This window comes from Gasterosteus aculeatus, chromosome 13 (assembly GCF_964276395.1).
Source record: "Gasterosteus aculeatus chromosome 13, fGasAcu3.hap1.1, whole genome shotgun sequence".
Taxonomy (NCBI): Eukaryota; Metazoa; Chordata; class Actinopteri; order Perciformes; family Gasterosteidae; genus Gasterosteus; species Gasterosteus aculeatus.
The window spans coordinates 6,851,316-6,873,778 of record NC_135701.1 but is presented as its reverse complement, the minus strand read 5'-3'; the positions used below and the strand labels follow the sequence as shown (position 1 = coordinate 6,873,778).

The 22,463-nt window shown below is 44.7% G+C and overlaps 5 protein-coding genes across 7 annotated transcripts; 1 reads left to right on the top strand and 4 right to left on the bottom strand.

The window, feature by feature from the left end:
• Positions 1-1,686: 1,686 nt before the first annotated feature.
• znf367 (zinc finger protein 367) lies at positions 1,687-6,097 on the top strand. The gene is made up of 5 exons (XM_040195473.2): positions 1,687-2,404; positions 3,084-3,234; positions 3,372-3,491; positions 3,818-3,956; positions 4,062-6,097. Exons 1-5 carry the CDS (start codon positions 2,126-2,128, stop codon positions 4,309-4,311), a joined length of 939 nt encoding a protein of 312 aa, XP_040051407.2. The 5' UTR covers positions 1,687-2,125; the 3' UTR covers positions 4,312-6,097.
• A 33-nt stretch (positions 6,098-6,130) lies between these two features.
• Positions 6,131-9,898, bottom strand: slc35d2 (solute carrier family 35 member D2). Of its 2 annotated transcripts, XM_040195471.2 has the most exons (12): positions 9,298-9,898; positions 8,992-9,025; positions 8,770-8,856; positions 8,592-8,659; positions 8,438-8,509; positions 8,232-8,300; positions 8,030-8,132; positions 7,429-7,521; positions 7,260-7,327; positions 7,093-7,171; positions 6,697-6,779; positions 6,131-6,545 (listed from the first exon to the last, which is right to left on the bottom strand). In XM_040195471.2, the coding sequence occupies exons 1-12, from the start codon at positions 9,423-9,425 to the stop codon at positions 6,449-6,451; spliced, it is 981 nt and encodes a 326-aa protein (XP_040051405.1). In that variant the 5' UTR covers positions 9,426-9,898; the 3' UTR covers positions 6,131-6,448. The 2 variants fall into 2 exon arrangements, with proteins under 2 accessions (XP_040051405.1, XP_040051406.1); XM_040195472.2 differs by lacking the exon at positions 8,770-8,856 and having other exon boundaries at positions 9,298-9,895.
• A 1,678-nt stretch (positions 9,899-11,576) lies between these two features.
• ccl27a (chemokine (C-C motif) ligand 27a) lies at positions 11,577-12,938 on the bottom strand. Its single transcript, XM_040195476.2, has 3 exons — positions 12,781-12,938; positions 12,169-12,286; positions 11,577-12,070 (listed from the first exon to the last, which is right to left on the bottom strand). The coding sequence occupies exons 1-3, from the start codon at positions 12,842-12,844 to the stop codon at positions 11,968-11,970; spliced, it is 285 nt and encodes a 94-aa protein (XP_040051410.2). The 5' UTR covers positions 12,845-12,938; the 3' UTR covers positions 11,577-11,967.
• A 1,182-nt stretch (positions 12,939-14,120) lies between these two features.
• avp (arginine vasopressin) lies at positions 14,121-16,709 on the bottom strand. The gene is made up of 3 exons (XM_040195475.2): positions 15,786-16,709; positions 15,063-15,267; positions 14,121-14,972 (listed from the first exon to the last, which is right to left on the bottom strand). Exons 1-3 carry the CDS (start codon positions 15,903-15,905, stop codon positions 14,836-14,838), a joined length of 462 nt encoding a protein of 153 aa, XP_040051409.2. The 5' UTR covers positions 15,906-16,709; the 3' UTR covers positions 14,121-14,835.
• Positions 16,710-17,670: 961 nt separating this feature from the next.
• Positions 17,671-22,308, bottom strand: ubox5 (U-box domain containing 5). 2 transcript variants are annotated; one of them, XM_040195469.2, is made up of 7 exons: positions 22,171-22,308; positions 21,254-21,317; positions 20,404-20,505; positions 19,592-20,328; positions 18,905-19,509; positions 18,600-18,791; positions 17,671-17,976 (listed from the first exon to the last, which is right to left on the bottom strand). In XM_040195469.2, the coding sequence occupies exons 2-7, from the start codon at positions 21,305-21,307 to the stop codon at positions 17,756-17,758; spliced, it is 1,911 nt and encodes a 636-aa protein (XP_040051403.2). In that variant the 5' UTR covers positions 21,308-21,317; positions 22,171-22,308; the 3' UTR covers positions 17,671-17,755. The 2 variants fall into 2 exon arrangements, with proteins under 2 accessions (XP_040051403.2, XP_040051404.2); XM_040195470.2 differs by having other exon boundaries at positions 18,905-19,506.
• Between the last annotated feature and the right edge of the window lie 155 nt (positions 22,309-22,463).

The window sequence follows — 22,463 nt, the reverse complement described above, 5'->3', positions numbered from 1 at the left end:
TCTACTGGTATCACCACAGCTTTGACTAGTACAGCTAGAACAAAACCTTAGGTTTGAGTCATTAAGCCGGCAATAAGTTCACACATGAACATTTAGTAAATTATTGACTCCTTCAGCCGCGTATAATTGACTGGCATTACACCATCTGGGTCGCTTCAACAATATCCACATGGCATCATTAAAACCTACTTAAAGTATCTGTAAGCTTGCATTTTGTAGTTTGACCACAAGTGTGCAGAACGGGGTAATGTAAAATATGCCCAAAAAGCAGATGTATTCAATCCATCTGTACACATACTGAACTTCCATGAGATCATTTTTTTATTTTGTACACATCTATTGCCACTAAATATCAACATCATCATCAATCTGTTTTGTATTAAAATGTCCAAGATACTTCAACTTCATCAGACATACATATTTTCATCAGAAAATGTTATACATTTATATGTTTTATCTCTTTGGTTCTACAGAAATAGATAGCACCTTTACTGGCACTGTATAATTTTCCACGCCAGTAACAATGAGAAGCAGTTGAATTAGAATCATAAGATCATCTGCATGCATAATATACAGTATAATATCTTCACAACTGATACATTATTATTATTATTATTAATACACTCATATAATCTATCAACCAGAATCTTTTCTAGGAACCTGGGATAGTACCCTGAGAAAATAAATAGGCCTGTAACATCTCTGTCTTCAATAACCGGCACTGACGGAGAAAGAATTGAGTCCGTCACTCAGCCATGAATCTTGCAGCGAGGAAAACAAACAGCAAGGTGACCTTTCTAATATAAAGTAGAATGGCTATCAAGTAATTCTCAATTTGATAACGTCAGCCTATATTTTAAGCCTAATTAGAAGCCTCGGCAACTCAAATCCAGCAAGCACAAACCAGAAGAAATACATAGACAAATTCAGTTTAACATCAAGAGTGTGAGCCTTTCACTCTTGGACTTTTTAATGTTTTAAACCAATATTCTTCCCAGATCTTACACATTGCACGTTTAAAGACACATTGTAGAGTTCAGCAGGATGTATTTGGATCACCATTTTAAGATGACCGGTATAAGAAGCACAAGTAGGCTGTCAGAGAAAGGGACAGGCCCATAAAGCCGAGTGGAACAGCTCACGTAATTTCAGTTCCCTGAATCTTTACTTAGTCTTTAAAATTAAGCTAATTTAGATATCCAACAATGCCAGCAAACCACAAAGGTCAAATCTTTGGCACAATTAATTCAAGTCTTGAATTTCCTTCAGATAAACACATTTTGTGGGAATATCCCCCAAATGCTTAATTTAGTAATATTGTGGAAGAGAGAAAAAGTTAGTGTTAAATTGAAACGTTCTACTAAAATTAAACACTAACACGTTTTCAAATAAGTTTCGATTTCTTTTTCGCGCACACAGTACATCCTTTGTTCAATGCATGTCCGCCCTTAAATGACTACGTAACGTTGGCGCCTCTGGGCCACCGTTTCCTTTCCCTTTAAATTGACTAGCAATGTAATAACATAAACAGACTGCTCGGCGCGGGAAAGAGCCATCTGCTCCTCAGCAATGAAAAAAATTAACCGCCCTTTACTCTCATTGGCTGAGCCGCGCCCGCCCGCGATCTCTGGGCGTTATCATTGGCCAATCTGGATGTCAGTTTGCGAGAGCGCGCGTCGAGTGTTTAAACCTCATTGGATGGAAGTGCCTCGATAAGTTGCTGCGTTCAGACCGCTCTTCGTCCTGCCCATTGGCTGGTGGGACTGCGGGGCGGAGTCGTGCGGCTGTTGCCATTGGTTGCTTCTGACACGTGGGATCGGATCCCTGCCACTGATTAGTCAGTCAACTGCTCGGGCGCGATTTTGCAACGCGGGACAAGGTTCCTGTGGGCGCTCGCAGGTCAGTTCGGACGACCCGCTGCGAAGAGGAGGAAACTTATCACCTTCTTCACGTCGAACTGTACCTCTCGCGGATACTTCTGCACAATAACAATCCGAGCCTTCTTGGAAATGAAGGTCGTATTCACGCCTGACTGAAAAGCGGATCTATTTATGACTTCTACTGTTTTTTTTAAACCATCCATCAGATTGACTTCTTACAGTTTTTTGGCGGATCGATTGAGAAGATGGCCGACAACAAGCAGCCGAACGTTATTTTCTGCAACGATTCACCCAAAAGAGTTTTGGTGTCCGTTATCAAGACCACGCCGATCAAGCCCAGGAAATCGGAGGCCCTGACGCCGACGAGTCCCGGCTTCAGCGACTTCATGGTGTACCCGTGGAAATGGGGGGAGAACGCCCACAATGTGACTCTCAGCCCGGGCTCGTTGAGCGGGGCTTCGTCGCCGACCGGCACCCAGACGGCCCAGGAGGCGGACGCGGATCCCACGGCTGACCAGATCAGGGTAGGTTCGGGTTGCTGTAACCGTAACGTGTGCGGGTAAAACGTGTTCGTATGGCGGATCGTGTTGCACGTATTAACAGCGAAAAGCGCGCATGCGGGATGTTTTTGCCATCTTTGAAAACAAAAAAAAACTGAAAACAAACTATTCCAAATAATCGTTAAAGATCAGAACAGTTTAGTCATTTAAAAAAAAAAATCGCCCGCGCAATAGGGCGCGACACGGTGGTTTTTAAACCCCAGTTACTTCCGGGTTCTGGAGCAGCTGCTGTATGAGCTGCCCGTACATGACGTCTAGCCGCGCGCCAAAAGTAACCCGGATGTGAACGTGAATGTCTCATTATTGGAAAGCGTGCGTCCTTCCGCGATGGGAAATTCTGAATGAAAGGCGCACACCAGTCGCTGGCTAAACTAACAACAACGTTATTGAACATTTTCGAACAAAAAATTTCGTAACAAATGCAGATGTTCATGAAGTAGTGAACATTTCGTGTGCATGAAGTAACGAACATTTCGTAACAAATGCAGATGTGCATGAAGTAGCGTGACCTTGATGTGCAAGATTAAAGTACCCCCATGTAGATCCATTAAATCCTACAAGTATGCCAATATTCTCTGTATGCTCCGCTTCTGTTCCATGGGATTTGAGTGCTTCCGGGTGACACTTGCATTCTCTTTGTCAGGACGGCATCCGGCGAGGACGTCCTCGGGCTGACACGGTCCGGGAGCTCATAAACGAGGGGGAGACCTCGTCCAGCCGAATTCGCTGCAACATCTGCAACCGGGTGTTTCCCAGAGAGAAGTCGCTTCAGGCTCACAAGAGGACACACACAGGTGAGGAGGGAGGTGTGCCTTGATTCTGTGCCGATGTGACCCCAACATGCCGCAGCACGAGTGTGTGTAAATATGTTAGTGGCAGTGAATAAACTGTAAAACGATGACAATACTGAACAGTGCCCCCCCCCCCACAGGAGAGCGGCCCTACCTGTGTGACTACCCCAATTGTGGGAAGGCGTTTGTCCAGAGTGGCCAGCTGAAGACGCACCAGCGGCTGCACACTGGGGAAAAGCCCTTTGTCTGCTCCGAGAAAGGTACGTGGAGTGAAGCGACGTTATCGTTTAGTGACCCGTTTCACTTTCAGACACTTTTTTCGGTACTTTCCAGTGGCACGAAAACGTGGCTCAGTTAGTCTGGAGCTTTTAGCCGGCTGAGTGTCAATTGAAGCGTTTGGAAAGTACCCAATAACTGTCTTCCGTATAACTGGTGTGCCAGCGTTACATTGGGGGGGTGAATAAAGACAACAGTGAGAATTACAGCTGTTTCTCAGGCGTTCTAAAATCACAGAAATAACATGGCCTCACTGCATTTTATTCATACCTGCCCCCCCCCCCCCCCCACCTCCATCCTCCTCCCGCAGGATGTGGTAATCGGTTCACCCACGCCAACCGCCACTGTGCCAAGCACCCGTTCTCCCGGCTGAAGAGAGAGGAGCCGAAGGAGGGCCAGGGCACGGCTCAGTCCGTGGACAACAAGGCTGTGGCCGAGTGGCTGGCAAAGTGAGTGAATGTGCCGAGACGAGTTGTCGTGTGTGTATAAAGCGTGAGGAGGAGAACTCGTCATGTGCATTCCTCATGTTCACGCACTGCCGTCGGCCCTCGCAGGTACTGGCAGACCCGTGAGCAGCGCGCGCCCACCACGCCCACCCCCGCCCCCAAGATGAAGGCCCGGGCCGAGGACCAGGAGCAGCAGGATCCCATGGAGTTCCTCCAGTCCGACGAGGAGGACAAGGAGAAGGCGGAGGAGGAGAAGGGCGGCCACGGAGGAGCCGCGAAGCGCCGCCTCCAGGAGCAGCGGGAGCGTCTCCACGGGGCTCTGGCGCTCATCGAGCTGGCAAACAACCTGTCTCCCTGAACGGCCGCCCGGCCTCGCCTTCCTGCAGTATGTGCTGTAGCTAGAAAGTGTTCATCGACGCAGATTCATGACTAGTTTAGTTTTCTACCACCGAGTTGTGAAATCAGACTTTTGAGAGCGCGCTGAATTGGCCTGAGATCCGTGTTCTGCACAACCTCATCGTCCACCCAACCCGCGCCCCCCCCTCCCACGGCACCAGGAAGGCACAAGCTAAAGCACCTTATTCAGCTTCCATTTTATCCTTTTATTAGGCTGCTATAATTGTAGATTTGACTATATGAAGAATGTCTTTTTTTTATTCGAATGTCTTCTAAAGGCAAAGAGAGAGTACCGATTATGTTTTAATCTGTTGTGTTTGCACTTTGATGGGTAACAAGTTTGTGTTGAGTGTAACAGAGTGTACGACTGACGTGTATATGGACTGGGCTCTGATGGGGAGGGTGCTGCAGCGTGTGGTCAAACATAGGAAATGTTAAAGTGGCATTCCGGCTGTCCAGACGGCCTCTCATGTTGCTCCCGGGTTTCATCTGCGGCGCTGACGGGGAAACTGCACTGCCGCCACCGTGGCGGACGGAATGGACTGAGAGGAACCTTTTTTAAGCCGAGGTGGATTGAAGGGAGACGAGAGCCCGGTGAGCCCGATTGTTGCGGCGTGTGCTTTTTCTTTTTTTTACGTGTGAATGAGAGGTGATCATTGCAAGCCTAATCCAGAGGGCCGGCGAAGCAGAAGCTACCGAGATAATCCAAAACCCGTGACGGCTTCACCACTTTAATCATGATGTTCACACAACGGCATCTGTATGACAGTGCCGTGCCAGTGGCGCAGAGGGAAAGTTCAGCTGTAATATCTTACAGATTTAGGGCAGTAATCCAAACTCAAATGCCTACAGTCCCTTTGATTCCGTCTTAACAGCTGTTTTCCATCTATGTACCAAAATCGCTGGTAAAAAAAGGATGGAAAGTTTATAGCGGATGACGTTAACCACCTTTTATATTAAAAGATGTGAGACCCGTTGCGATACCAGAGTGTGGAAGATCCCTGTCATCCAGTTTTAAAACCTTAAATTATATTTATCTACTTATTTTATGTCTTTATTCCTAACATTTTTGTTGGTCTTTGAGAGCCCTGAGAGTGTTTTGGCAACAACAAAAAAATCACATGCATTTAGACAACCCGTTTATTTAGCACTTACACCCGTAGATCCTGGATTAAGCTTGCAATGCACTGAGGAGTAAATTGGTTGTATTGGTTGTTTTTAGCGCAGGGTGATTTTCTATTCTTTGTTCATTTTTTTTTTTTTAGAGCAACACTACATCTTTCAACACTGTAAGAAGCCTCTCATCACATCCCGGTCACTCTGGCCCTTTGACATTTGACTCGCATGGATTTACGGTGAAACTGGAAAGCAAGAGAAATGTGGATAATCAAGACGCCAAATGATTTATTTTTTACCCAATTATAGTATATTTTTGAGCATTTCTAACCTGTAGTTTTGTGGTTTGAGAAGATTATGGCATTTAATATATAAATATATATTCACATTATGTTAGAATATCGAGTGTGCACAATTTACAGGAGAGCTCTGAGGTTCAATTTTAGTTTTCAGTTTTCCCCTCCGCTAACAGCCCCCAACAGTTGTCATGTTTTTGACATATGTAGAGTGACCCTGCTTGCTTGGTAGACATTTAATTACACATGTTAATAGGTAAGATCTCTCTGAGCGGCTGTCAACACTGTTATACAATTGTTGGTTTTCAATAAACATTCACCCATCCTGACTCATAACATTCAACGTCTTCTGAAGTTATTCAGTCACTGTTTAAAATTGAAATGAAAGTTTTATTGCATCAATGACAATTCTTTTCTTTTTCTTTTTTTGTAAATCACTTCCTTGATTTTAAACAAACGTATGCACTTGGACAGGCAAAGCGCGGGGACGGCCTTCAATCGGGGTAATCAGCATGGCAAATGACGTGTAGCAAGCGGCAGACAACAGCAGCGCTGTACGAGTGCAGTCCACCGATCTTAGAAATAAAAGTGTAAAACCACGCTCCAATATGGAGCATCGATGCCACCCGACGGCGAGAGCTAAAACGCCGCCCGTTTAGTTTGCAGAGAACGTCCCCGTAGAAGCTTCTACGTCTGAATCTTCAGCTGTGGGGATCCTCCTGCGTTGCTTCCAGGCGGCTTGTCGATGAAGGTGAGATACGAGTACATGAGCCCACCTGACATGCTGCAAACGACGGAAGCAGTGAATTGTGAGGCCGTGGGAAACAGTGGATGCGAACGCTCGGCTGTGACCGAGGCAGCACCAGCGAGACCATGAACTTCACAGCACTTCGTAGATGCTTTGCTGTGGCTTGGAAATAGCCAAAGCTACTTACCAAATGCTGAGGCCTAGGAAGTTGGTCCAAGAGAACAGGTAGTCTCCACCCACGAAGATGCCGATGTACGCTACTGCAACATTCTTCGAACAAAACAACGATTATGCAGGTTAGGGATTATCTTGTTGGCAGAAAGTGGACACCAGGGAGACACATGGCACTACGACTATGTGGAATCCAGATGCACATACAGGTATAAGCATGGTCGATCACATTACATGGCCTTTTAATCCTTCCCACACAGTGGGAGCAGTGTGTAGCCGGGGAGCAGTTAGGGGGTCGGGTGTCTTTCTCAGGGACACGCAATGAACTAACAGTTGCAGGAGGGGTCGGCAGAGATATGCCGTGCCGGTGCTTTCTAGTCCCATAGTGGTACTTTAATGGCCGTGTTCATACCTTTATTGCCCCCACTACTGTTGTAGTGAGTGCAGAGTTATAGTAGCTGCACAGGACTATGGAATACATCAGCACGAACCTGGAAAACAAAACAGTCTGGTTAAACAGCAACGTGACAGCTATGGAAGTGCGGGTTCCTCACAAACATGTGACAGTAACTGACATACCCCATGAAGCAGGACATGAGGAAGCAAAAAATAAAAGTGACCTCAACCCAGTCCTGAAATGTGACCGCCTGTGGACCAAAAGACAGAAGTCGGTCAGGCAGGAAAAAGCAGAGCGTTTTGGGAACAAATACCCAGAGATGACGTGCTGGATCAGAGCAACCGCCTCTACCTGCTGTAGATCTCCAGTTAAAGCACTTGCCAAGAAGGTGGGGATGACAATGATTAGTGCATTGTAAAATAAGACACCATACTTCCCGAGGCCCTTAACAAAACACAAAAAGGAATATATTAGACACTTCACTGGGTAACAAACGGCAGTTACTTTTACTGCGTGTTGAATATCACAATATTAATAGAATAATAAATCAGATTCTACTTGTACAAGCAAAATAATTTGATGTTATTGCATCAAAAATCTGGGCGTTCATGTGATCTGTGCGTTCTAAATGCGGTTTACTTTCACCAAACCAAAGCCTGAACTTTGGTTGTTATAAATGTAGGACACACGAGCGTCCAGACCCATTATGTCCCAGAAAAGATCTTGGATGTAAAATAGAATAGAAACATAATCAATGATCCTAACTAGAAAAACAAGTTTAACTTTCTTCCTCCTGTTGTAGCTGAACTACCCAGCAACACGATCTTCTACATCCTGTGTTGCTGTTAAAAAATAAATCAGATAAAGCAGCGAACCACGGCTACACAGAGCGAAGAGTAAGTTACACTGCGTCTCTGGTCTCCGTTGGGACGGACCGCGCAGGGAAGGTTACCTCCGTGTCCAGCTTCTGCTTGGTGTACACGCCGCTCGCCGCGGTGAAGGCGTCATTGAGCAGGATGAAGGAGTAGGCCTCCAGATCAAAGGCCAGGTCTGAACTAGAGGAGAGAGGAAGAGCAAATGTGTTTGTTCTCACGTTCACAAAGCATTCCCCTTTCTTTTTTTTTTCTTTTTTTTTACATTTAAATAGTTCATACCAGGCAGCAACCATGGCACCGAGGACTACGGTCACAACACTGTACACGAGGCGTTTGGGGAATGTTTTTCTGAAGAAAAAAAAACAAACAGGCCTGGAGCATTCAGGTAATAACTCCCAAAGCCCGTATCTTGTTTCATTCGACTGATCGTAGATAACACCGGTTTCCTGTTACAGAACTTTCAGACCGGCTGAGACTTGCCTTACCTTAATATATATACTTCCAAGGTCATCGTCATCAAAATGGTGAATTTCCGAAGTACTGTAAACATGGGTAAACTGTAAAAAAACAACATGTTTTTAGGAACGCCACATAAACAAGGATCGGCAGACTTAAGGAGTAAAAGTACTTTATTAGAACCTGAGTTTTTTGGTGCTTGCCAGTCCTGTTATATGGTTCCCAATAAAAAGCAAAGGAAGCGGGAAAATCTGTGTAGAAAATAAAGGGGGCAATATAAACAAATTAAATGCAATTAAAGAAAGGTTTTATTTTATAAGATATTTTGATATATTTTCTAAATAAATGAAGAACTTCTTACTTTAAAGGGAATACTTCTATCAAAATCTTGAAATTGGACTCTTTTGCTCATTTTGGCAGCATAAAGGACAACAAGTGTGGCGAGCATCTGAAAGCACCAAAGTTACAGTGAAGTGTGTGTGTGTGTGTGTGTGTGTGTGTGTGTGTGTGTGTGTGTGTGTGCGTGTGCGTGTGTACGTGTGTGACACACACATAAAGAAACATCAATATCTGAACAACTTACCTGGCCAATTCCCAGACACATGTAGGAGGGAAATCTGAGAAACCAAACAGACTTTGTGTGATCCAATAATGACTTGATGATTTGATTTGTCATTTTAAGCTTTCCATATTATTTTAACATGTATCTCATACCAGTGACGTAATGTGCACATCCGCGAGGCAACGTTTACCTGAGATACTTTAAGAAGGATGCCCATGCGTGACTTTACATGAGTATTTCCATCCCATCACACTAATGCTACTTTCAATAACACAGTGTACGGTGACGCCGCAAAGCCCCCCGTCCGATGACGTCACATCACGTTACCTGAAGCTCGTCAGCACCGTTTTATTCACCACCGTGATGACGAACGAACTGCCGGCGTAGAACATGGCGGAGTAAAGCTTCAGCAGCCCGGAGTGCTCAGCGGCTCCTGGACAAGAGTCGGAGGACATCGTCAAATGTTGCGGAGACACCTGTCGGGAGACGTTTCACTACTGCACGACTGCGCATGCGCGGAGGACTCAACTACTTCCTGGTTGTACAAACGAAAAGGTAAAGAAAAAAAAAAGATGTGTGCATGACGTCGGATATCAACCTCGATGCTCACTAGTGTTCACGTGCAAACGTTATTCTAATAAGTTATTAGCTCTGGTCCCGGCGTGTTGTCTGGTCTGCAATTAAAAACGTCTGTCCGGTTTTGGTTGATTTTGCAGGCCAGTAAGCGTGCTTTGTCTTTAATTGTCTTTAACTTTTTTGTCTTTAAGTTTATATCTAAGTTTAAGAGCTGCGATATATATGCAGCCGAGGGTTTATGGTTCGCCTGTACTTCACAATATTAATAAAACAACAAACACCGCTCCGCTTCTGCACCAAGGTGGCAACAACTTTATGTTAACTTCGAAACTCACTTCCTCCTCCCTCCTCCTTCCGTCTCCTCCTTCACAATAAAAGCACCTACAGCGAGTACATTAACAGCTCATATGACATTCTGTTCTCAAGCATCCTCTGCACGTGACAATGTAACAAGTAGCAAAGCAGCCTCTTTGCTAATTGATGCTGATCATGATTCATGCCTCGTGGAGTTTCCTGATGTGTACCAGACAAACATTGGAGACTTTGCATGAAGAGAATCCCTGAGGCAAACAAGAGGATTCAGCAGCCAACGTGCATTACTGGTTCTTGCTCCACTTTATAACACTGCAGGTTAAATCCATATTTGTGTCTCCACTAGAAGGCAATGTTGCATCACACCACCTCCGTTCACAAGCACAACTTTCGTCATCAGCTTTACTCTCCAGTACTTTGATTGTTTGTGCAAGTCTGTGTTATCATATTCTCGCTCGCTTGGACGTGTTTATTTGACTCCTTGTTTTCAGCCACACATTGAAATTACAAATGATAATTTAGTTGTTGTTTTTTTTAGTGTGTCTTATCAACACAAAAATATCTTTTGCAGATTATCTTTTTGTTATTTATGTTTCCCCTTTGAGGCAAGATGAGACGTATCTAAACCTTCCTGACACTTTAAGTGCTGGAGCATCAAAGTTTGAAGACCATCACAGATGTGCTGCCAGCAGGAGTTCAGCGGTGCACAGCTGTGACATGTTTTTGTGTCTAACAAAAACCATCATCTTAAACAGTTGCTAATGTCTTGCATGTCTTGGCTTTTGAATAATTTGAATTTATCCAATGAAGGAAATTCAACTTGTACTGGTTTGGTAATAGATGAGAGCTTTTTAGTGGTGAAGTAGGTTGAAATATGGAAGAAACCTGCTCTGACTTGGGTAGACACATATGAGAATGTTTGCTTGTATACGAGTCTGAGTGAGACAAAAGGGAGGTTTATGCAATCAGCTTGAGGGCCTTTTTGGCCGTTATAAAGGGATGAGTCATTTCAATCATCCTGGCCTGTGAACTTGGCTCCAAAACGGATTACCGGTATGAATTAAATATAGACACCTGTGTTACTGTGAATAAACGTCATCAGCATATCTTCCCACAACTTGCATTACTCTCTACTTTCTCAGTGCAAACGGACACGGATGCATCGCATAAAGGTGCCTGAAGTAGGACTGACAAAATGATTTACTAAACTGTTAGACGCCTGGAACGCTGCACGGTACAACAGCTGCGTGAGATGTTGCCTGGGGTCAAATTGCCAAGCCTGAAATGTGTCGTACGCTAAGCCGCTGCCACACCAGTTATTTTTCTAGTCCCTTTTTTTGTTGTTTTCAAATTGATGCAAAAAATGAATCCCTCACTATTGTGCTTTGGACGTGCTGCAGAATACTAAACGCAGCATCAGCATTCTGATGATTTACTTTTCATGCTGGTTTTCCTCTAAAGACGTAAAAAGTGCATTAAAAAAGCAGCCAGTAGCAACAACGGAAGTTACAGGTGTGTCTCTGTTTTCTAAGATCATCAATCGCTTTGGAGTAAAACCAAATAAGTCTGTTTGAGCTATGAGCACACACATGACTTGTGATTGCCCGGATATATAAAGGGTCCATCTGTGCATTGTATATATCACTTATATTTCTATTCATAGTTTGACAATTGCAAGAAAATCAATTTTACAACCACGGACACAAATACGAATAGCCTCAAAGAAAAATAACACCTTTTATTAAGTCACATTTAACACACTAGAAGAACAATTAAAACTCAATGTATATATATATATATAAATGTATTAGCAATGAAATATACTCAGAGTGAAAGTACCCGTAAGGAAGAATAAAGCAACTATATGTTAAAGTTCACTTCACATACTGTAGCGTAGCGTAATCCACAACACTGCATCACATTTTATGAGCTTTTGTAGTTAAAATCCTGTTTTTAAAAGTAACTAGATAAATGTAATCAAATTATAACCTCAGAAATATAGCAGAGTAGAATTATAGAGCATAATGATTCAAATATCAAAGCGCTAGAAGGTTTCAATGATCATAATCAATTAAAAGAAGGAGCCAAAATGACGACGTCTCAAAAAGCTCATTTCTGCTTGTTCCTGATTGTCTGCTGCCGCACTTTCTTCAGGATTCCCAACACTTTGGGATGAGCACATACAGGCGTCCTCATGTCCTTCACATGCAGCCTGTGGACCCACAAAGGGAAGAAAACACTTTCTTATGATAACTCCTGCGAAAAAAATCATCAACTTATCATGTTGTTCATCGCTGATCCAGGACTCACAGCAGAGCAGAGATGTCACAGGCGCGGCCGCCGCTCTGCATGGACCACCGCTGGACCTTCCATAGCATTTGGAGAGGGATGTGGTTTTTGGTTCTGATGCAGCACTTTGGGATGGCGGCTGCAATGTGGGATAAAGATACATTATGAGGATTGTGAAAAGAAAATAATATAGAATATGGTAATTCACTGTAAAAATTTGGACCAAATTTGTTTTCTTTGTTTCAGTGCCACGTTGGCAACTTGAATCTCCACAAAAGACCTGCTTGTTACTCGTAACGATTCCAGCGGTTTACCGATTTCTCAAGGGCACAAGACGATATTTGGGGTCTCAATTTGATTGGTTTTCAACAGAGTTATCAAAGAAAATTTAAAATAAAGTTTGTAAAACTGAAAAGCAGCATGGATGAGTTCAGTAAACACGTGCACATTTATACTTTCCACATTAATGTCAACACATATAAGCAACTCAATAACTGTTTATAACCCTTTACAGTTTTATCTTACCGTACCTCAACGTCCTCCCATGTATAGAAAAACCATTGACTTATTTAAATTCAGAAAAAAACGGATAAAACGATTGCCGTCTTGGTTTTAAAATCGCCACCTTCTTACCTTCAGTTGAAGTAATGGCCAAAGCACAGAGGCAGAATAACACAAGTGGAAGTTTCAGCTCCATGATGACAGAAAATGATGAGATGCAGTCCGTGCTTGCTTTATAAGTACTGTCACTGAACACACACACACACGGGGCTCTCCGACAGGCCCCGGCAGGTTTAATTGCTACTCTTCTTTTGACATCATCTTTGAACATTGATTGATTTAGAACGCATGCTCGGCTACTGCCACACCCGGAGTCCTGAAAAGGTCGGATATGTAGTGTAAACAATTGAGAGCAAACGGACGCTGGATGAATGTCGAATGGAAACCTATCTCAGGTCAACTGTCTTTGGACAGCCTTGAAAGACTTGGGACAAATTAGTGTGTGTCTGATGCGTTTGTGAGTGGCCGCGACCTCTGACCTCGCTGTAAAGGGAAGGGCTCACAGACGAGGAGCAGGAAACTCGGACATTGTTCAACATTGTAGGTGTTGATAACTAAAGCCTCCTAGTTGACATATGAATCAGTTGACAAGATGTCAGGGTGAAACCGCAGCTCGGCGGTGCACACCAACTGTCACTTTCTCGCTGGGCTCAGGTATGCACGTTGCACAATTCAAGTGCAAACAACATCAGTTAATTATAGGAACCTTTTTCTGGCAGCGCTACTGACGGGCTCCCAACGTGGTTGTTTGGGGAAGCCGTGGGAAAACAACAGTAGTGTTTAGTTTGCGTTTCATTTTTTGAGCGTGCAACAATACATACCTGATTCCACAGAAAGGCTACAAATCCTTAGAGTAACTTTGTTTTTGTTCACATTGTCTACATTTTTCTTTCTTCCTGTAAATCTGGAGGATTTGTTTGATGACTTGTTTGAAGCCAGTGGGGTCTGTGGCACTGACTGTATTATCAAATGCAATGGCAACTTGAAAAATGAAAGTATCTGATCAGTTGCTCTGTTTTTTCGCAAATAGGAAATAGGAAGCAGGACATTAGATTAATTGAGCTAAGAAAAAGTCAGTTCAGGGCTCAAAATGGTGCATTACAATACTTGGGCTAATTTAGTCAACACATTTTCTATTTGAATGCACCATTGAATCATGCAAATCTATATACGCATCATACGCAACTGGGGGTCATACGCTGCATCAGTGAGGTTTAAAAGATTTAAAAAAAAGAGAAGCTGAAGATCAAGGCCTCCCAATAAGCCACACAGGTATTGCATCAGTCAAAACAGGTCCACGTAAACGTTATTCTAGCAGGCACGACAGCTTTCAATCATTGCACAAAGAAATGTGACAATCAGAATCCTCCTAGATTCATTTAGCCAACATGTTGACACACGACCGAGAAATGTGAAGTTTCATATGACATCTGCTGGTTTATCAGAAGTAGCTTTCCATTTCTTGTAAAAATCAGCTCAGCTTAACTTGATTTTTTTGACACATGCACACATATACAAAAGCAGACGGGAAAGTCAATAATTGTTGTCAGTTAGAGGTGTAATTATGTAAACCCTGGGAATAATGGAAACAGACAGCAGAGGGTTTTTTGTATTGATATATTCTGTATTGTTTCTCTTATTTTAAATGTACATTAAATGTCAACTACACAAGAAGGAACTGCTTTAGAATCGACATCCAGCTGTTTTACGTGGATGTCTGTAATCTCAAATCTCTGACTTATTTACAGGGTTTTCTACTATAATTCATATTTTAAGTGGAGCTCTGACGTGTGTTCCAGTCTCTCGTATAGAATACAGTTGTGTTTACATTATGTGCATTAGTATATACATTCCACAGCGAACATTAAATCTACTTTTCATAAGCATTCTCCGTCTCCATTAGGATGTGGATGAAAACAGCCAATTACTGAATTAAAAGACAGGCCTCGCTCTCGCTGACTTTACGGACACACACATATCATTGCAGCAGCGGTTCAGAGAGCACATTTTTTTGAGGGCATAACATAGATTCACGGTTGAAATTTCAAGGCTTGTGGTGGAACAGGGAGGTATGATCTTCTGTTGCAAGGGCCCAGGGAAGGCGGAGGGGCCTCCACAGGGAGCGCATCAGTGCTCCGCCTGCCCCCTGGTGGCCACGTGCAGCATGCGCAGCAGCAACTCTGCAGCCGAGGCCCCCGCTGTGCCGCGGCCCGGATCGGAGGCCTCGGTCTCACCGAGACAGTCAGGGTCCACCGCACAGCTCTCTGAGAACGGAGATAGGACTTCATTCAAGCTGTGGCACAAATATAATTCACGCCATGCTGGACTTATCCGCTTTCGCAGCGGATTTGTACCTGAGTTACAGCAGAGCCCGGAAGCGGCACAGTGGCCTCCGTCAGATCCACAGGGCCTCCCTCCCGCCTGGCACGGGGTGAGCAGGTAGTTCTCCTCCACGCAGTTAGCCATTTCCGAGGAGCCCAGCAGGCAGCCGAGGCCCTCCCCGCAGCAGATACTGGGGCCAAAGCAGCGGCCCCGGTCTCCGGGGCCACAAGACATGCACTGGAGGAGAATTGGAGTCATTTAAACATTAAATTGGAGCATTGTCATTTTCATTAATATCCATTCTGACCGTTGATACTTTCACTGTCCTTCTCATGTAAAAATATTGCAAATGGTCATTTTTAGCAGAGAGCTGAAATGATTGCATGATTTCTGCTGCACATTTATCTCACTGAAGTTAAAAAAATTATAGTGTTTAAAATAGTAGATTTGTACACAACTTGAAAGTTTTCTGTTTACCTTCAATATTGCTTTTGTGATTTACTTTTATGATGGTCCATTCCAATGTTTCTCTCATATGAACCCTCATTCAAACACGTTTATCAAAAGAAATTCTAAATCAATTGCTCTTGCATACATACAATCTTCTTCAATTTATACTGTGCACTTTCCTTATTTCACCCGGTGACCTAAATGCCACAAACACACATTTTCAATTTAAGATGTCCACAACGATAAACGAAAAGTCCAAGAAGAAGACGCCAAAGAAGGAGGCAGAAACTCGTAACCGCCCTCACCTGTCTGATCCCGGTCTCGGGGAGCGCTCGTTTCCCTCCACGGGGGCAGTTCTGGATGTAACAGGCGGATGAGATGGCGAGGAGTCCCAGGACGCACAGGGGGAACGAGGAGTGAGGCATCGCGGCTGGTTTGGGGATGGTCGCTCCGGTAAGGTTGTCTCCGCCTGGGTGGATGCGTGTGTGTGTGTCCGCTGTCCCGGCAACACTCCTCACTTATAAGCAGATGGACACGACCCGACAAAAGCGACTGACACTCCGATCTGACGTCAGTGTCGTTCCGCCGTCCGCGTGCACGCGCATCCGAAGGCCACATGCGTGCGTGGCCGCGCGCGCGAGAGGTCGCAGCGCACATGGCTGTGCATCAGATGTTCGCCATCTAACGGATATGCCTCCTTCTGTATTCACGAGCGCACAACACTTATTTGCAAGTAACTTTTGGTCTGAATAATTTCAGCCCCGCCGGCAGACATGGCAAGAGGGCACACATTAGAAACGGCACAAATAATAACAGGAATTAATTATGCTTGTGTACGACTAATTACATCTAATGCAATAAGCGCGCTGATTTGGTACATTTCATGTTGGTCATGCACGATTCAGGTGGAAAGCTGCGACCTCGAGGTCACACAAATTATTCGCCTGATGTTTAAAAACTACTGATGAGCACAACAAGATTAGCATTTTGCAGTTAACATTAAAAAACGTATTCTTGAACTTATAGCAACTTATTCCGTTTTGTGTCTTACTGCATGCTGACTAACAAGTGAATGCTAGAGGAGGATTTCTGATGGATACAGAAGGCGCCCCTGAACAATGTGGGATAAAAGGTTTTTAAAAAACGGTATCGGAGTACCATTTATGTGCCTTTACATCTGCTCGTTCAGCGGATGCAGGATCACAACCTTGGTTACGCTCAATGTTGTCATGGAAACGCAACACTTGTGCGGTTTGAGATGCCAATAAACAGTTTTTTTTGTCCCCGACTTTGGTCCCTCAAACCTTTTTGCGCTTGCGATAGCAAACTCAATATTGAGTGATTCCAATATGAAGTCGGGTGGAAGAGGATAAAGAGGGCAAGGAGGGCACAGGAAGACCTGGACCATGCGCACAAATTCCCCCGACAAGGCACCTTATATGAGCACAGGGAGAAATATATCAAATAAATTATATTTAGTCTGAAACTTAATACAACTACACAAACTTTGAAGAAATGCAGCTTTCCCATACTGCAAGAGAAACACAATAATACGCAGTTTTTTACCTGAATTAACTGAAATATATGTACATTATCAGTCCATTGAAATCCTTGTTGGCGCTTTTTTTCCCTCTTCCAGCATCTGCTGTCTGAGGACAAACCGTAGACGTGTGAGTGCAGGACATGCAACGTGGTGAACGGAGGGAGGAGCGGACGGCCGAGCACCATTGTGCCTTCTTCACATTTCTCCTTCACGGTCACGCAGCCTTGGGTCCGCTCGAAATCCACTTTCATTCCTCGGGCCTCTTGATGCTTCCGTCCAGCAACCTTTTCTCTACACGCAACACGTGTACTCAGCCAGGGTGTCTGCAAAGATCGCAGCTCCAAGGCTGCGGCTATATACGATTCATCGCTCCATGAAAAGGAGAAAGCCGAGGTGGAACAGAAGCAAACAAGACCTTTATTTTCAACGTTCTCTTACGCAAGACTCTTGTTAAGTACTTTGCTTTTACCAATTTTCTTTCTACATCGGAGGACATAGAAAACATTCAATTTTCGACGTCGCCAATCCAAGAAAATATTACCCACGGCCAGTGTTTAAGTTCATAAACATATGTTATATAAACATATATTATATAGAAATAATTCCAAAAAAAGTCAGAAGAGAGGAATGAAGTTTCATGGAAATTGTTTGTTAGACAAATCACCATTTATTTCGGACGTCATCATGTGATCAGGTGTGAAACATACAGTCCCACTCCTCTGTGAGAAGCAGTCAGTGATGCACTCGTACGACATCACTGCGTGCGCTCAGGCTCCGGCAGGCGAGGCAGGCGATGCGGCCCGATGTTGACGTGGCGACGGAGTTCAGTGGTTGGGATTCCGCCCGCACGCAGGTACGGCAGAGCAAGTGGCCGCAGCTCAGGCGGTAGATGGCTGATGCAGATTTAGAGAAGACCGACACCGAGCAGGAGCACGCCGAGCACGTCTGCTCGCCTGCCGAGCAATGTGAGAGAAGATGAATTAAAGAAGGGGTGATGGGTTCGTATTGGTGAAACTCAGAGAAACATGTCAAAAGGTCTATACTGTCATTAATTTGAGTCTTTTCTTCCCCCTTTTGATTTTGCCGTTAAGACGCTTTTCTAAGCCTTGCGAGCGCCTCCTCTCTTGATGACAAGTTCTGTTGGTGCATCTCTGGTCTCTCCTTGTTCCTCCTGTATCTTTTCCGTGTTTTCATGTAGCAAGTTACTTCTTGTTGTGAGCTGTACCCAGCATGCAGTTCGGTGGGGTCACTATTATAAATCTACAATTAGTATTACAAATTGTTTATGTGTCACGAGCTGTTGTTTTGTGGTGTTTTTCATTGTTGCTATAAAGTTATAACCACGACTCAATCTCAACACACATAAAAGAAGTAGCTCCGACCGCTGCGTGCTCCACGATGACGAGTAAAAATAAATTCAGTTGTTACGGCGTAACACCGGTATGAATGATGCGTGAGAACTTCATACCGTAGGGAAAAGCTTATACTGGTGTACCGTTTGAACCGGCATACCGCCCAGCACACAGGGTAGTGTGTTTTGTTGGAGTGCTCCAAACAGAACGTTTCTAAGGCCTACCTGTTGGCGTGCTAGGAATGCCTGCAGTCGGACGTTGCTGTGGAGTGTTCAGTGGTTCTGGTTCAGGACAGACTCGTCCCTGCTGACACACGTTTGAGGTGAAGGAGGGTCGGCCCTGCAGGGCGGAGAGGAGGGCCTCGTCTAGACTGGCGGACAAACGCTGCTCATGAGAGCTGCCGCTCGGGAGTAAAGCTGCATGGCGAGAGAGAGAGTAAAAGGTCGACACAAAATAAAGGTCAGCAGGGGATATGGGGGGGGGGGGGGGGGGGTTCAAATCTGAATTTTAAAGAGCAAGTTATACCAACCTAAAACGCCATCATTTCTCTGTCTTTTTGTTTGAGGTAGTCGTTGCGTCTCAGCTGTCGAATCTTCAGATGATTTGTTGCAAAGTCCACTCAACTCTCGTTTCCTTCTTCTCCCCGACTCTGATTTACCATCTATGGTAAGAGGTTGGGGGGCAAATGTGTGACTCCCGTTATCGGATAACAATGTCCTGCTTGCGCTCCGGGCGGCAGCATTATATTGAATAGCGGCGTTGTCCATCGAGCTTTCCCTGAGACAGGGCGAGTACCGGGCCTGTCCGTCAACCTTGGAGGCTACAAGTCTTGAGGCCTGGGGATTTTCTCCCTCCCCTTGCCGTCCCACCGCCCCGTCCCTCCTCATCGTCCCTTTCTGCAGCATGAAGCGGTCGATGCGGCTCTTCAGTTGGGGGTTAGGGAGGGGCTGGGAGGTGGAAGTGAACGGGACGCCTGTGAAGGGATCGTTGGGTGCTCGTCCCCAGGTGGCTTCGCTCTTCTGGTGCTCCTCCAGCGTGGTGCGGTCCACTGACACGCCGCTGGGCAGCAGCATGGGCAGCAGCATCACCTCCTGGGTTATCTGGTCCAGGAAGTCTTCTGGGATGGAAAGACTGCTGGAGGCAGAAGAAAACCCCAACAGGTCATTGGCGACTGTGCAAGATGTGACCATTATTTTTCTGCATCATAAACGGATACCTTTGGGACGTAGCTGCTTGCGGCGTTGGTTTATCCCTGCTGCCAGAAGGGGTAAAAAACACCGGCCTGGGGACGCGTCTTTCGCTGGCTGCGTGGTCTCTTTGGATCCTGTCCACTTCTTCTGCAGGGCAGCAGCGAGCCGGTTGTCCCCACACGGCCAAAGCCTTGAGGCCGAGAGCCGACGCCGAGCCGCCGAACGGCAAGGTCACGCAGAGTTGCGTCACTGCGCCCAACGACTGCAGTCCCCGACTCCACAGCTCCTCTTTACGAGAGGTCGAAGGTCGCGGCGGCGGAGGGGAGACAAACGGGGGCCGGGGAGTGAAATTTGGACGCGTGAAACAGACATGGGTCTCCTCGGTGAGTTCGCACCGACCGACCAGTTTGAAGTCTGGCTCAGGATCACTGGGTTCCGTGTTTGATTTGAAGGCATGGCCCCCTCGTGGAGGCTCGCCCGGGGCCTCCCCCCCCCACTGTTGAGCCCGAAGTCTCCACTGCTGGCCATTACTCTGGCCGTATTTAACCGCATGCTCGTGTTGTCTGCTTGGTTTCTGGTCCTTTACATTCATTTGTTTCTTGTGATGACCTTTGTGGCCTTGGTCAGAGTTCTGGGTGGGTAACGTATCAGAGCTGGTGCTGATCTCCAGCCTCTTGCAAACTTGCCCTCGGTCCATGCCCCAGGACCACAGCTCCACATCCACCCTGCACAGCTCCACCTGGAAGCCGAACTTCAACGTCACCTGAAAAGAATCATTCACGAAGGCGATTAATATATTAGTAGTGCAGCTAGAGATCCAGCGTCATCGCCATCGTACCTGTACAGGTGGACGTAGGAAGTACTCCAGCTTGAAGCCCCGCCTCCGCAGAGTAGGGTCGGCTGACAAAAGGTTTGTGACATCATAGCCATCTGCACAAAGCTGCAAAAATAAGTAATTTTGCTGTTGTAATACATGGAGGGGAGGTGACAATATAAAGACAATGTGGAAAAAAGGGACGGTACGAATTAAAATATCCATGAACATCCGTCCTCTCTAGTGAGGAGAAATGATTGTCATTGTAAAAAGAACATAGCAAGGTCAGCTGGGATTCAGTCTCCCACGCAGCGCTTTGTCCGTCTGCTTCTTTATTTTCCCGTCTACAGTATGAACAACCACTCCATCACTAGCTATTTTTTGCTTAACTTTGTTGATTCTTCCTTTTAAGTCTTTGTCACGTATTGGACAAACTGACAGGAAAGCATAACATGTATGTATTAACTAAAATGTATGTACTACAATCAACACGTTAAAGGAGAAAGGCACCGGCAAGTCACTACAAAATGTAAACCCTACTTTGGTGTCTCATCCAAACCTCCTAACTTAAATTCACTTGTCATTTTTTAGCAAATTGATCAAAACTCTGGAAATTAAGAAGATCTTGGCTTGATAATAATGACCATAAATATAAAACAAAATCCTTTGTCAGTACTACAATGAGGATATTTATAATTTCCCTTTTTGGGATCAGTGGGCTGCCATGAGACGTCGGGGAGACGTTCTGTGTGAGGGGTCTTAGGAACACTTACAACCCTGCGGTTGCCGGAGGACCCTCTACAATCCACGCGCAAAGGTCCCCCCCAAAAAAGGCAACAAGTACCCCGAGGAAGATACAAGGACAATAAGTTACCTTGTTGCATTCAACTGTCGTATGAAAGGCCGGCAGACAGAGATTCAAAACCATATTCTCCAACCTGGGAAGACATATAGATTGTCATCAACAATATTAGTTCTACAAGGTGCGCTCGTGTAGTTTTTCCATCTGGACTATTATTTATAATTCAACAAAATCAACACAGAACATAAACTACTAGCTGCCACTGAGGTTAGTGCCGATTAGTCAAACAACATTAAATAAATACGTATAAACAAGTAAGAAATGCCTGACATTTTCTGTTTACAGCTTCTCAAATGTGAGGCTTTGCTGTGTTTGTTTATTTTACATCGCTTGAAATTGAAACTCGGCACCTCCTTGGACAAAATAATATGTTCCAAAAAGTATAATCCAACATTTTCTGGAATAAATAATTGTTCATGTATAAATCATACAATTATTAAGTGCTGAAAAGAATGAATAGTAGCAGTTATTAGTTTCAACAAGTCGAAGAACCAGCCTGAATTACGTTACACAGGAACTAAGAAATTCAGTTCATGTGTAACGTAATTCAGGCTGAACTGCATTCAGCAATTTAATTGATCAAACCAATAAACTATTAAATAAGGAAATAATACGGATTTGACAGATCAAAACGTTAAAACAGTCAGTTTATCGACTTTACAGATATATAATCTTAGCCCCGACGTTGAAGGCTTTGGAGCCAATAACTTATCAATAGATACCCTAAAAAATATATATAACGTTATATTTGCAAAAGCTAAAGTGCAGCGTCGTTCATAGCATGGCTAGTTTTGGAATACATGTAACGTTAATGCACACACAAATACACGTTAGCTAGCAATGTGATATCGGGTAAGACAGCTAATTCACACTGACACACACAGACAACATTAACATTGGGTTGGTAAACTAAAGTATACAAAGCTTACGTTGCTTGTTCGGAGACAAAATGGGCAGTTTTCACTCTAAATTTGACTCCTGGACCACTTTAGCTGGTGGCTAACAGCTACAAGCCATTAGCTAACGTTAATGTAGCCAGCACAACTAAGGAAACACAGAAGGGACATACAGATAATTAAAAACGCGAAATGGATCAACGGATGCAACTTGTCAACGGATGCAACTTGTACATCGTAAGAATAGGCGTTTGCCTACGTGTTTGTATTCCCCACCAAAGCTCAGCCCTTTAAACGTTAATCATTTTATTTTAGAAATCTCCAAT

Coding starts and splice junctions, on each gene's coding strand:
- avp (XM_040195475.2), bottom strand. CDS start 15,905: ATGCCTCACTCCTCGTTCCCCCTGTGCGTCCTGGGACTCCTCGCCATC. Junction 15,268..15,785: donor CCGAGACCGGGATCAGACAG/GTGAGGGCGGTT, acceptor ATTCTCCTCCAG/TGCATGTCTTGTGGCCCCGG. Junction 14,973..15,062: donor CGGGCTCTGCTGTAACTCAG/GTACAAATCCGC, acceptor CTCCGTTCTCAG/AGAGCTGTGCGGTGGACCCT.
- ccl27a (XM_040195476.2), bottom strand. CDS start 12,844: ATGGAGCTGAAACTTCCACTTGTGTTATTCTGCCTCTGTGCTTTGGCC. Junction 12,287..12,780: donor GGCCATTACTTCAACTGAAG/GTAAGAAGGTGG, acceptor CCCACATTGCAG/CCGCCATCCCAAAGTGCTGC. Junction 12,071..12,168: donor TGTGACATCTCTGCTCTGCT/GTGAGTCCTGGA, acceptor GTGGGTCCACAG/GCTGCATGTGAAGGACATGA.
- slc35d2 (XM_040195471.2), bottom strand. CDS start 9,425: ATGTCCTCCGACTCTTGTCCAGGAGCCGCTGAGCACTCCGGGCTGCTG. Junction 8,301..8,437: donor TTGGAAGTATATATATTAAG/GTAAGGCAAGTC, acceptor TTTTTTCTTCAG/AAAAACATTCCCCAAACGCC. Junction 7,522..8,029: donor AGCAGAAGCTGGACACGGAG/GTAACCTTCCCT, acceptor TGTTTTGTTAAG/GGCCTCGGGAAGTATGGTGT.
- ubox5 (XM_040195469.2), bottom strand. CDS start 21,307: ATGGTTTTGAATCTCTGTCTGCCGGCCTTTCATACGACAGTTGAATGC. Junction 19,510..19,591: donor CAAGCAGCTACGTCCCAAAG/GTATCCGTTTAT, acceptor TTCTGCCTCCAG/CAGTCTTTCCATCCCAGAAG. Junction 18,792..18,904: donor GAGAAATGATGGCGTTTTAG/GTTGGTATAACT, acceptor CTCGCCATGCAG/CTTTACTCCCGAGCGGCAGC.
- znf367 (XM_040195473.2), top strand. CDS start 2,126: ATGGCCGACAACAAGCAGCCGAACGTTATTTTCTGCAACGATTCACCC. Junction 3,235..3,371: donor TCACAAGAGGACACACACAG/GTGAGGAGGGAG, acceptor CCCCCCCCACAG/GAGAGCGGCCCTACCTGTGT. Junction 3,957..4,061: donor GTGGCCGAGTGGCTGGCAAA/GTGAGTGAATGT, acceptor CGGCCCTCGCAG/GTACTGGCAGACCCGTGAGC.